At 38.2% G+C, this 13593-nt stretch overlaps 1 protein-coding gene across 24 annotated transcripts in view; it reads right to left on the reverse strand.

Annotated features, from left to right (window-relative positions):
• FoxP (forkhead box P) overlaps positions 1–13593 on the reverse strand; it is a 1520060-nt gene that overhangs the window by 49532 nt on the left and 1456935 nt on the right. For 14 of the 24 annotated variants that reach the window (XM_067130987.1, XM_067130981.1, XM_067130989.1 and 11 more), the window contains 2 exons: positions 7508–7633; positions 909–1044 (listed from right to left, as the gene is read on the reverse strand). In XM_067130987.1, the coding sequence (XP_066987088.1) occupies positions 909–1044; positions 7508–7633 (262 nt within the window). The remainder of the gene's footprint in view (positions 1–908; positions 1045–7507; positions 7634–13593) is intronic. The other 10 variants (XM_067130992.1, XM_067130988.1, XM_067130984.1 and 7 more) reach the window with 1 other exon arrangement.

The raw sequence follows: 13593 nt of genomic DNA on the forward strand, positions 1-13593 counted from the left end.
GCATGAAGAACACTGAAGGAAAAGCTGAATAAATCCATTTTCGAAATCAGTGATTTACAAAGTTAAGTATACCTCAGTTTAACCAGACCACTGAGCTGATTAACAGCTCTCCTAGGGCTGGCCCGAATAATTAGATTTATTTTACGTGGCTAAGAACCAACCACATTATAGCGAGATATGAATTTCTATCACCAGAAATAAATTCCTTCGATTCTTCATTGGCCGGTCGGAGAATCGAACGCGGGGCCAGCAGAGTGCTAGCTGAGAACGGTACCCATCCGCCCAATGAGGAACTAGTGATTTACAAAAAATAATATCTATTCTGAACGGGGATTACACCCACCAAATGAATATATACAAAACATGATAAGTTCTGGAAGAACTGAGTCCTAGGATGAATATATTGTTTTTTAATGATGTGTTTAATACGGATTTCTTAAGGGCAAGATGAATACGGGTTTCGTAACGGTAGGATTATCATGGTTTCTTTCAGGTGCGTGGTTTTAAATACGGTGACCATGGTTTTTATATGTTCTAATGAAACAGCCTTTGTTTATAGGGGAATTACGATTTGTTTTCTCATTAGCTTTTGTACACTGAATACGGATTTCTTTATGCTAAAAAAAATTTTGTTCTCTATAATAAGCCCGGTACGAGATTCTTTATACGAAGTTAAAATGTCTTGATAAAATGGTAATATTTTATTTATTTTTTTTTTAAACTAGAGACAGGTTCTTCATAAATAAAATAAGCTTTACCTTATATCAAGGTCACTAAATAAACGAAATAAACTAAAAGTACGAATCTTTCACGAGGAGGAGAACCCCGCGTCGAAAGTACTAAACAAAAATTTGCGCTGCGGTTCTCAAACAGCTCATCACAATACTGTTTACAATTCGAGTACTTACGAGTATCACCATTATGATGATGAAGGCCAGGATGTAGCCCGGATTGCAGTAGATATTGCCGCTGCACAGCTTGCAACTGCTGCACTAACTGCTGCTGTTGGGCACCCAACTGTGCCAAGGGACCCGACGCTTTACTCTGATGGCAAGGAAAAAGAATTCACGTTATAATGGACATGAAAGATATTACTCCAGAAGAATTTCACGTTATAAGATAAAAATACTCAGTTTATAGAACACACATATACACAAATATATATATATATATAGATATATATATATATATATATATATATATATATATATGTATATATATATATATATATATATATATATATATATATATATATATATATATGTATATGTGTATGTATATATATATATATACACACAAACACACACACACACACATATATATATATATATATATATATATATATATATATATATATATATATATATATATATATATTATGTATGTATGGCGTGATGGCCAAAAAAAATTATTAAGGAGCGAAATAAACATTTTTAAATTACACTCTGATATTATATAAAATAATAAAACATATATAAAACTTATTACGACAAAAACAGGACAGAAATAAATTAAAATAAAAAAACGGAAACCAAAATTGGCGATAAAAACTTACTACTTCAGTAAAACAAAAAAAAAGTACTTTTTACCGTTAGAAATGAATACTAAAATGTTTCCTTTAACCAACGTCACAACGCTCGTAGACGACTACTTCGGATGTAAACGTATCGCCAACGGAAGGAGTGCTGTAAAACTACTGCACATTACACTGTCACACCTAAGGTTTCTTTCAGTGCTGTACAAGATCACTCTCATTTACAAACCAAGGGTATGGTTTTTATTGCCATGTATTTTACTTGGTGCAATTCTTAGGGTACATCAAGAATAAATGCATTTAGTCACTTAATCGTGCTAGACGAATAATATACTAAGTGAAGATTTTCGAAACTAATTTCCAAAATAAAAATAATATACTTTTATTGGGATATAAAAATAACCAAACGGGTACACTAAAAAATATAATAATTAAAATCATACCTATGTAAGTGCTAGCCTACACTCCCAACCTATGAATGTAATACTGTACTCTCCAGCTACCTAAAGTATCACATGCTGTAATTCAAAACACATACACATACATACATACATACATACACAGACACACACTCAAACTTGAACCCTCCCATTCTGGAATAAACCGAGGCTGCAGAGCCGCACGAGAGCGCAGGCGCGCACAGGGTATTTGCATCAGAAGAGAAACAGCTAAATGCATTTACTAGAAAAGCCCCGGCGTAGTCTGTTACTATTTCTTTGGCGGAGGAGAGGTCGCTAGAGGGGAGGGGAGAGGGGAGTACGGCGAAGGGCGCTTGGGAGAGGGGTAAGAGGAAGTTCCATGCGCTGCTTTTGATTGGTGGAAAGGTAGAAATGGGGGCGGGGCTTGGTGAAGTCATGAGACCAGTGGCCAATCAGCGACGCCCTGGACTTAACTGTGATTACAACTTAATGATTAAAAGACCGACGATTCTATATACATTTAATGTTAGGTGGGTATAATGCAATGGGAAAATGGTGACGGAATATTAGCCCCTCAAACCTAATTCACTCGTGCAGCTCCAGACTCAAATTGAGGCAGAAGGCGAATAAAAATGAGACATACCCATGGATATTAATCCTTCAAAATAAAAATATAAAAAAGCGGGATCACTGTAATTCACCAGGAAGGAATCCGATGTTCGGCAAAATACGAAACGGCTACAACATACCAGGTCACGAGGTGGCCTCTCACAAACAGAGGGTATACTTAGGCAGGCCAATAAGGACACTTTACTTACGTAAGTACCACGCACATTCACGTACGTGTATATATTTATGGAGGTTTCCTTTTCACTTGAGCTGGCAGTGATGCACGGCGTCAGTAACGGTAACAGTCGATACGGAAAACTATACAGGTGCATAACCCGTCATACAAGAATATTGTTATTATAATATATAAACGTGCTGATAGGGGTAACGCAAGCGAAAGGGCTAACTTCCGGAATCCAACTTCAGTTATTTAACGCGATGCGTGAAAGACTTAGCCACGGGAAGTTCACTTACTCAAAACAAAACACCAGTCGCTGTCTCACTCACTCTGTTCCAGCTGAAGAGTGAACGGCTGACATAATTTTAAAAATCCAACAGATTAACGAAGCCTACTTGCACGTAGATATGGACAGAATTACCGTGAACTACTTATACTCGGAAATGTTGACTTCTCTCTTCACTTAGAGCAACAAGCCAATTTTTCAAACCATTTTCTTCATACCTTACACACGAAACACAAACAATTGCTCAGCACAACTGGAAGTGGAAAATTACGGTTACACACGCAAATACGACGTAATACCCTATCACTATACACACCTGGGCGGAAACATGCCTGACAAATGCTACGAAGTGGCCGGCGATCTGGCTGTTACAGAAAGCGAGGTTTCAGGGGATATGTCAAGAAAAAAATGTAATAAGGAAAGTATTCTCCTTTTCTAATTGAACGTAACTTCGCCAGACGTACGAATACATCGAACAAAAATTCCTATCAGCTGGAGCGATAACATTTGAGTGACCCCCGTGATCACAGAATTGACAGCTTGGCAGCTCGGGTCTGGAAATCGGAGTTATTAAACAATACAGTGTGCATGCCTTAATGCATACTTCTGCGAGAGGTGGCGATAGTGACGCGTAAACGATTACGGTACAGTGAACAATAGTTTAATTAAATAATTAATACTTTATCAAACGGCTACCTAAGACTCGCGTTAGAAATTTTGCAAATTAAACCAACTTGTCATCATTAAGTTCCCTCTCATTCCCGCCCGCAAAAAGTAACATCCCAACGTCCGCTTCTTACCACATCATATAGTTAATTAACGCTGTGCTCTTTCAGCTATACAGAGGATCAGCGAGTGCTGTGTTTATTTTCTCATTTTCATACTAAAAAAAAATCTTTGTCTGCTTATTCTGGTAAAACGCCTTACAAAATCAAACATTTAATTTCTGAAAGTTCAAGCGAAAAAAATAATGACTTTGTTCGTATCCTCGGGATTTTTTTGATCGAATTTCCAAAAATATACGTACCTTCAAAGTCACACACATATAAATAATGTTTCTAAACAATTACACCTTAGGTTTATTTTACACAAAAACGCCGGCGCGAGCGTTCTACCCAAGCGTGCTCTCTCTCTCTACACGCAACGGTTTATCATACGACAACCAACAAACACTGCAGATGTTTTTGGCCCCGCCATCAAATATGAACTCCAATTTCTAGGAGACGCAATTATCAGGCGGAACAGCCTGGAAGTTTCTAGACAGGGCCAAAGTTTACTCCGGGTGATTAAAGAGGCTAAGCGGCCAAGTTTAAAACCCCCCCCTACAAAGTAAGGTCAGTTAGTTGTGGCACCAGCGGCAACGTCAACATTACTTGAACGGACCACCACAACACCGGTTTTACTTGGGACTTTCGTTGGAGGAATTTCAAGACGTATAGGGCGAATGTTCACCTTAATATAACTAAAAAAACCATTTTTCTTATATACAATAAATAGATCGGTAGCAAAAATAAATTTTACTTGGCGTTAGTAGACTGATGCAAAATAAAGGCTTTCGATACATAAAGTAGATGAAAATTATTCCAGTCGGGACTATCATTAAATTACCATTACTCGAGACTATACTGGGTAAGAAAAGCCAAGATTAAAGTACTGAATTAACATTTAAGGAAAAACGCTAAACACGCGCACACACAAGCTAATTAATAAACTGCCGCTAAAGTAAATTTCGTGGCCCAACCTCAAATAAATAAAAAAAAATATATGAAAACGGGAATAAATCCAAAGGAAGGTTGCTTAATACCGGCGGACGCACACACACACACACACACACACACCTCAAAGGTAATTAAAGAACGCGGAGCGATTCTGACTTGCATTGTATATGACGCGGAAGGGTTGCCTGGGAATACAAAACACCTTTGATGATCCCCTCTCTCCTTCCCTCCGGTCGGTGCTCGTTTTTTACGACAGAGCTCGATTACATTATTTGGTTACCGTAACACATCTTTACCTTTCACAGGTTACTGCCAAAGAAGGTTACTGTTTTAATCAGTTTTTAGCCCTTCGCTGGACTTGGGTGTTGACAAACGATAATTCCTTTCCTTCGCACAGTTTCTCGTTTTTTCCAACATCGGTGGATGACGTGTTGGGGGGACGGCAAGAGCGACCGATGTCAGCAATGATGCTGTTAAGAATTTCCTCTTCTAGCGATGTTACCACCAGCCGAATAGTTCTAATGTTGCTTCAGTTATTCCGCTCTCGTTCATACAAAGTTCGTTTCTGCAACATCGCTGATGGCATTCGGTTGCGGTAATATATTTTCTCCTTGTAAATCCTGTAACGGAATTATTTTTTATCTAAGCCTATAATTACAGGGTAATTCATATTTAGATTACCCGGACTTCCATCCGGGAGTTAGATCATTTAAAAAATCGCTGAATTTTGGAATACGGTGACAGACACAATACTCGGATCAATTTTTTTATTTCTCATTTTAGGGTTTAATCTCGAACATGTTTTAGAATTCCATGATATATTTTACTTTCGACATTTAACATTTAATTTTCAGATATATTCTATAACGTATCATGTCATATACCGTACCGATCGACTTAATTTCTCATTTCTTCTCCGCAAGGACTGTAATTAGCGATGGGTAATGAAACAGTCTCTATTTTTCTTCATTAAGACATTCTTGTGGGACGGAAGATCCAGGTTCCACGCAGAGTTCGTGTTGGCCATATTAAATCCACGGTCCTATTACGATATACATTATTCCTGGAAATTCTGAAGAGGCTTAGGAACAGTACTTTTAGTAAACTAACTTTTACGACGCCTGTCAGGAAAAGGAGCAATAGAATATAAAAGCAAGGTCGGAAATAAAATCGATCGTTATTTAGCGCTTTCATTTTTTTTTTTTTTTTGCCTATTAAAAAAAAAAAAACTTTTATACGACAATCTTCGGCGCTCATTCCGTGTTTAGCGGTTTTGTTAGAGCGTTCTCTTAGCAGAAGCTATCTCTACCTTTGTCAACTAACGTCACCGACGGAAACAGTCTTCGACTTAATTTTTACAATTAATTTTGCGCGATTCCATCACAGAAACCGTCCTTTGTCGAGAGGTATAGGTCTATCGGTGTCTTCGGGGTTAAGCCTAACTTTTTTTTTTTTTAAGGTTTTCCTCGTTTTCCTCGTGTCTCCTGTTTTCATCAAGAATTGGGCTAGATAAATTAATTAAGTCTAGTCTCCCGGCCCATCGGAAATTAAAACATCTCCCGCTGTCAGTTTTATAGAGGATGTTTACAATTTACAGTTAACTCTGTTTTCGTTTGTGCGTGGCTTATCGCATCGGAAGATCACTCGGCAAAAAATATCCATACTTCGTTGCAGTTATTCGGATACGTACGTTGGCGCGCTTCGAACGGTTGATTTAGCTACTAACTACGTGTCTTTTTTTATTTTTTAATCAATCACGTATTTAGAATTTAGTCCGTATCCCATTTAACTGATAAATATTCCATCTTGGTGGAATATTTTCTCAAGTGTATTTTTTGCTGTTTTTGATTCTTAAAAAATTCGATTTTCATTAGCCTTTCAAAACAAAGCAAATCAACTGCACAACTTCCACCGTGCAGAATGAGAAAGAGACACACAGCTTCATTTTATAAATGGTGTCAAAAGTACGGCGGTGTAATTACCCTCCTTTCGCATTTTTAATAAATGTAATCCGAGCTTGAACGTCTGAGTAACCAACCAATCCTAATCAAATTATAGTTGCAGATTATTTGTTTTTAGGAAACATTCCTTTAATTTGTCATAAAACTCTGGCCGTCGATATTTCTTTATTGTTAAAACTGAAGAGTCGCTAATTCTTTGTTACCAAGTTTCGGTACACACTCTGGAGTAACATTTCTGTATATAGAGCCCCTAGAAAGGTCGCGATTTTCTTGTCGGAATACAATCATTTTTTAACACGAGAGAGAGAGAGAGAGAGAGAGAGAGAGAGAGAGAGAGAGAGAGAGAGAGAGAGAATCGTTCCAAAAACGGCATATATAAGATATAAAAAAAGAGCGCTGACCAACCTTCTGTTAACGTAAAATGGCATTCGCTACATCTTCACGGCTATATTACTGACCCACATAATTAGCGGTGAAGAAAAAAAAAAAAGGTCACCTGTGCTGTAGCCCTTTTATATTTTGCCGTAGAGGACGCAAGTAAATAATAAGGAAATAGACACTACTGGGAGTTACTTCGGGGCAAAAGTGGAAACAACATAAAGGTAGGTAAAATACTATACTTATTGTACTTCCCGTGTTTATATTTATACAAAGGCGCGCGGGCACACACACACACACACACACACACACACACACACACACACACACACACACACACACAAACTACTCTGAGAAACTTACGATATCTACCATCTACGAACTTATGAATGGAGCAGCGCAATGTCTGCTCTCTCTCTCTCACCTTGTCGGGCGCTTGCATAAGTTGCGTCTGCTGGATCAGATTCACTTGTAACTGCTCCTGTAGCTGCTGCAAGATTTGTTCCAGTTGCTTCCGACCCAACTCAGCCAGCTGCTGCTGCTGGTGCTGCTGGCAGGAAGAAGAAGAAGAATGAGAAGAAAGCTCCGTCGGGGAATTCCTTTGTTAAAACTAAATGATTCAGTCATTATAACTATTTCAACTGTTGTTGGTTCAAGTTGAGTGATGGGAACAATAGCGATAACAGTACAATAATAATAATAATAATAATAATAATAATAATAATAATAATAATAATAATAATAATGTAGACTACAAACAAAAATAATAATTCTCAACAAATATGTATAATAAATTCATAGTTCAACAGCCCTTAATCTTGGTATATATAAAAAAAAAATCGGCGCAGTCGAATATATTTTGCCGTTCGAATAAACGCACCGGCAAACGGCCGATTATCGATTACTGTACACGTTTATCCCCGAACAACGCAAACGCCAACCACGTCGAATTATCCTGAAATAATCGAGACATTAAGGACGCCGATTATGCACAAACGCACACGGGTGGAGACGCGGAAGCCCTTCCTACGGCATAAAATAAAATGCATTCCGAAAGAGCGAGAGGATAAAAAAAAGGGGGGGGGGCAATTCGATGAAAGGGGTTGTTTCGGAACAAACAAACAAAAAAGGCACCTGGACACCTGTAAACGAAGATCCCTGCAACAGTTACTACTATACTCACTCTTTGCCTCTCTCTCTCTCTCTCTCTCTCCCTCCTCCTCTCGTTCCCGCTTTCCTGCTATACAATTTGTTACGTCTGCAAGGCACACATTTCGTTCGCTCCATATTCTTCCAAGGGAGTCGTTTGAAAACATTCGCTTATTAATTTCTTCGGTAAGTTGAAAATCAATACTCGCGTATTTTTTCGCCATAAATATGGAATTGTGAAAATGCGTTAATTTCCACAGACTTTTCATTTCACTGGCAGTGTCAAGTACAACGCTGGCTACCAGCGCCCGTAGGTTTTTCATAACTTCGTAACTTCAAAAAGTTTCTTCATCGGTAGCATCTATCACTACCTATTTAGAGCCGCTATTTTTCCTATCTGCAAATAAGCCTAACTAGGAATAGGATTTTTCAAAAATACCAAACTCTAAAATACAAAAACTAATGTGTTTATTTACTTGCTGAGACATAAGTTACACAACATGCGGTGTTCAGAAACTTCGACAACAAAATACGAGTGCAGTCGACTCTGAGAAAATCGTTTGACGTTAAAAGTTACGCAGATTTACTTTTTTCCAGTTTTAAAATAACGGCCACTCATTAACAACAGAGACGAATCACTTTGTCTACATTTTTTCACGGGTCTATCGCTGCCTCCGGTGACTGGGTTCATTTTTCTACCCTTCCCCTTTTATGTCTGTTTATTCTACCTGGGTAATCCATACAATGAGCCTTCGCTTAAAAATGAACATATTGGAGAAAAAAAACGACTTACGTGAAATATGTCCATAGGTGTTTCCAGCGCTAACATCTGGGCGACTGGTGACGTTGTCTCGCTTGAAAAAAAATTCAGTTCTTTCCCTCAAGATCTAAAGTTACTGCACATTGGAAGTCGCTTAACAACTTCCGAAAGCCGTTCTTCAATCGCAAAGTTCTTCACGTCACGAGAGAAACGAACCGGTGCGCGAATCGCGGCAAAGATTAGTCATTCACTGTCGCACCATTTTATCGATGCATAGTTTCTCTTCGGTCACTATTTGTCCGTAATGTCCTTTACTTGGCTATTTGTAAATAAATCTTATTTAGGCAAGACGGTGCGAATAATTTGCAACTGCTACGAAGTGTCTGTCGGATTCCACTGATTGCTGTAGAACTGCAAACACATTGGCCCCACAACACTGATTCAATCGTATGAATAAAAAAAAAAAAAAGTTTTCGGAAGAGGACCAGTAGAAAAAATGATGGTCCTCCTCGGGGGTAGAGGAGGGGGATGTCGATCAGCCGTCGGGACTAATGTAGAAGGAGGAGAGAGAGAAGTAGGAGTTTTTGGCGAATCCTTTCTCTGCTCTCGATCTGGCTGGCGCTCGTGAGCGAGTGTGTGTGCGTGTGTGGAGCCAGGGTACACAGTCACACAAAATACACGTCTACCTCGCACTGCCGCCCGCGAGCAACTAGACTGGCTGGGAATAAACAGCTATGCAATAACTTCATCCCAGGCATCCTTACCCAAGTCGAACCCTCTCCCCCCTCCCCCAAACACCACACACACACTCACACATCACTCCTCCCCCTATTGGGTCCCCCATCTGTATCCCCCGGTGTTTCTCTCTCCCTCTCCTCGTCCTCCTTGTACACATTCTCCCCTCTCCGTGGACTCTTTCCCCCTCCCCCGCTCTTTCCTCCCTTGACTGTCTTGCCTCCCTCATTTCGCCCGCAGAAAGGCACCTATTCCTGTCAAGCCTGATAGCTCGTTGTTTCAATGAATTTTATGGCTCTTTTCGTGGGGACGTCTTCGGAATTAATACCGCCGCCGAAGCTTCGATTTTCGTTTCTTTTGCAGGACTGCTTCTACTCCCGGTTTGATTCCCGGATTTGCGAGAGGCGACGGCATTCAACTTCAACCCGCAATCGGCAATCCGTCAACGCAAGCGAAACATTTCGGTGCGGAACGAAAATCATCGGGAAATTCCACTAACTCTGGTATTGATCACCCTCCTCCACTTCCTCCACTGCCACAACCATCTCCTCCTCCACCTTATCGCTCCTCCTCCCGCCTTTTCCCCCCTCCCTCCACCTGCACCTTCTCCTTCTACTCATCCCCCACCACAGTCGCTCCTGGTACCCCCGCCCCTGTATCTCAACACACGTGCGCCAGGAGTTTCGTGTGACGTCACAACCAACTTTCTGACACATAACAGTAGTGAACGATCCCGCCAATAGATGGCCTTGGGTACATCTATACCGGCGCTGTGAGTCTCTGTCTCTGTCTCTCTCTCTCTCTCCACATCTTCACAAGTTGATTAACATGAACATAACGCACTGTACATCCTTACATCTCAGCTGCAGTAATCTTTAACGAGCCTTTATGAACAAAGCAAACCAAACCCCTTGTAATAATAGTAGTTCTGTGGAGATTTAAGTTTCAAAAATATATCTTTTCCCCACATAACTTTATGCTATTTTAGATTTATCGTATCTATTTCTAAATTATGTGCTTAGATTAATATAAAACAGACATCAGTCATGTTGGAGGTTCTTGAGAAGAAACTTCAACAAAAGAAGTCTCGACTTGAACACAGTTGTATACTCTTACACGCAGTAATGTTACGGCAAGTGTTGTTACACATAACAAGTGTTGGAGGGGCGTTGAAAGAACTTTTCACTACTTATTGAGACGTATACATCCTATAAACAAGATGCAATCACCAGGACATAAATAAGGCATAATTCAAAACTTAAAGAAAAATTTACGTTTGCTATTATTCATAACTGCAATTTTATTTAGAAATATATTTTACACAAAATAATTGTCAATACTTTTTTTTCAAGAGACACTCCATTTTCCCTCAACCATCGACGGAAGAAAGAGAATATGAAAGGAGTTACAGTAAAAGGAACCGTCAGAGGAGAATTAGCATTTTTTTAGGGATGCGCTCTACCCTTTTCATTTCTTCTTCTTTTCTTTCTGTTATTTCTCTGGTCTAACCACATTAAGGGCACTCAATCGTCCATCCTGTCCACTACGGAATATATATATATATATATATATATATATATATATATATATATATATATATATATATATATATATATATATATATATATTTATATATATAATGTATATATATATATATATATATATATTTATATATAATGTATATATATATACATATATACATACATATATATATATATATATATATATATATATTTATATATATATATTTATATATAATGTATATATATATAATTATATATAATGTATATATATATATATATACATATATACATATATATATATATATATATATATATATATATATATATATATATATATATACATTATATATGTCATGCCCTACAGCAAAGTACGGATTCAGGACAGATTTGGATTTTCATAGTTTTTCGTCAAAAAAAAAAAGAGAAGAGAAGAGAGAGAGAGAGAGAGAGAGAGAGAGAGAGAGAGAGAGAGAGAGAGAGAGAGAGACCACTCCAATTTCACAAGACTTCAGTTCGGTACAAAATTTGTGTAGGGAAGAGATTTCGCTAGTCTTCCCCATAATAACTCCGATAAGCAAATAAAAAAATCCTCTTCCTTGGTGTTATACACGAGACTATGGGAACACAAAGGAAAGCTGAGAGTTCAAGGAGTCTGGAACTTTTTCTGGCCCTCGAAATCCAGATAACATTTTTCTGTTATGACGTGGATCGAACGCTTGCATACCTCCTTTGGGATTATTAGTCTTCCCTTCTATTATTCCTCTTGAGCACATGAAAATAAGAAAATTAAAAAGAACCGTAAATGGATGAACAGCTTTGGAAAAGATCATTCAAACTGAAAGTAGGTAAGTGATCCAGTAAATGGAGTATAAAGAACATTAAAAGTTTAGGAATTGTCAGGCATGTTTTCATCAACCGGGCGTTGCATCCCGTAGACCTTTTTTTCACGCGCAGTTTCAAAATCTCGAATCGACCCATTTCGAAAAATATTACCTCATTATTTATTTCTTTGCAAGACTATTGAATCTATCTTTTTATTTTTGCATGTTTACATATCAGTTTTATTTATTTTTTGCATATGTAATCTATTAATCTTTGCCTCTTTATACATTTTCATTTAGCCATTCAATTACGCAAACGAGAACAATTCTACGTATCAGGAGGGATAAACTGATAGGCGCCCTAAAAAGACATGGCACACACACACACACACACACACACACACACACACACACACACACATGAATATATATATATATATATATAAATATATATATATATATATATATATATATATATATATATATATATATATATATATATATATATATATATATGAGGCTATTACTCTCAGGGTTGTCTCTTGGGTGAGGGCAGGTGGATGGGAGCACAGCTGTTATAAAACTCATTGTGGGTCCGTTGAACTAAGATCTGAATTATGGACCTGGTACTTAGGCAACTGTGGTTGTCAAAACAGAATTATTAAAGGGTACGTACGTAGCTAGCAACCGCATTTCTGCATACTTAAAGAGAACCAGAAGACTGACTCCTCCTGGTGAAAGCCCCTCTATGGGGAAAGTGAGTGTGTCAATAATTACGAATGTAAACATAATAATTTCTCCTCGCGTTAAATAATACAACAAAGTCAATTCAAAACATCAAAGCAATTCTATTTATACAAAGTTTCCTCTTTATTTCGAAGACTTCTATCATTTATGAAACTGATACAAATGCATTAGCATCTCAAACTCATCATAAACGTTTACGTATTTGCGAAAAAATTGATTGGTTGATTGATACAGGTAGCAACCGGCTCAAAATCTGTTTCCAGCCACCCACCTCTCACTCTGTAGCTTTCCCTTCCAGCTTAACTTTCGTCTAAAACCCCGTAACCTCCTGCCTCTTAATGGGCGTGTGTTTCATGTCTTCCGGACTAAAACTCTCCATTCCATCGGCCTCCTTACGCTGAAAACGATCCTACAGCGATCCTATCCAAGGTCTAACCCTTGATCCTACCGACATCACTACGAAGCGAATATCTTCAAAGAGGCAGAGCGGAAAACAAATCTTCTTTTCTTTCCCATGATCCAAGATAAATAATGTTTTCTTTTACCCGGACGTTAACTAGCTGAAAGAAACGTGTTGACCCAAGATAAGAAGAAAGGCATTAGCAATTCTATTAAGAAACTGCTAGTTAGTTTACAGCGGCGTGGCTAAATGACTAGTAAACGGGTACAAGAGGATTATTCACCTTCACCCTCTCAAGCCTTTTCTCTCTTTTTTTTTTTATTTTGCCTAACGATGAAGCCTCATTCATTAGGCTCAATGTTGAAATAAGAGTAG

This window comes from Macrobrachium rosenbergii, chromosome 29 (genome assembly GCF_040412425.1).
Source record: "Macrobrachium rosenbergii isolate ZJJX-2024 chromosome 29, ASM4041242v1, whole genome shotgun sequence".
NCBI lineage: Eukaryota > Metazoa > Arthropoda > Malacostraca > Decapoda > Palaemonidae > Macrobrachium > Macrobrachium rosenbergii.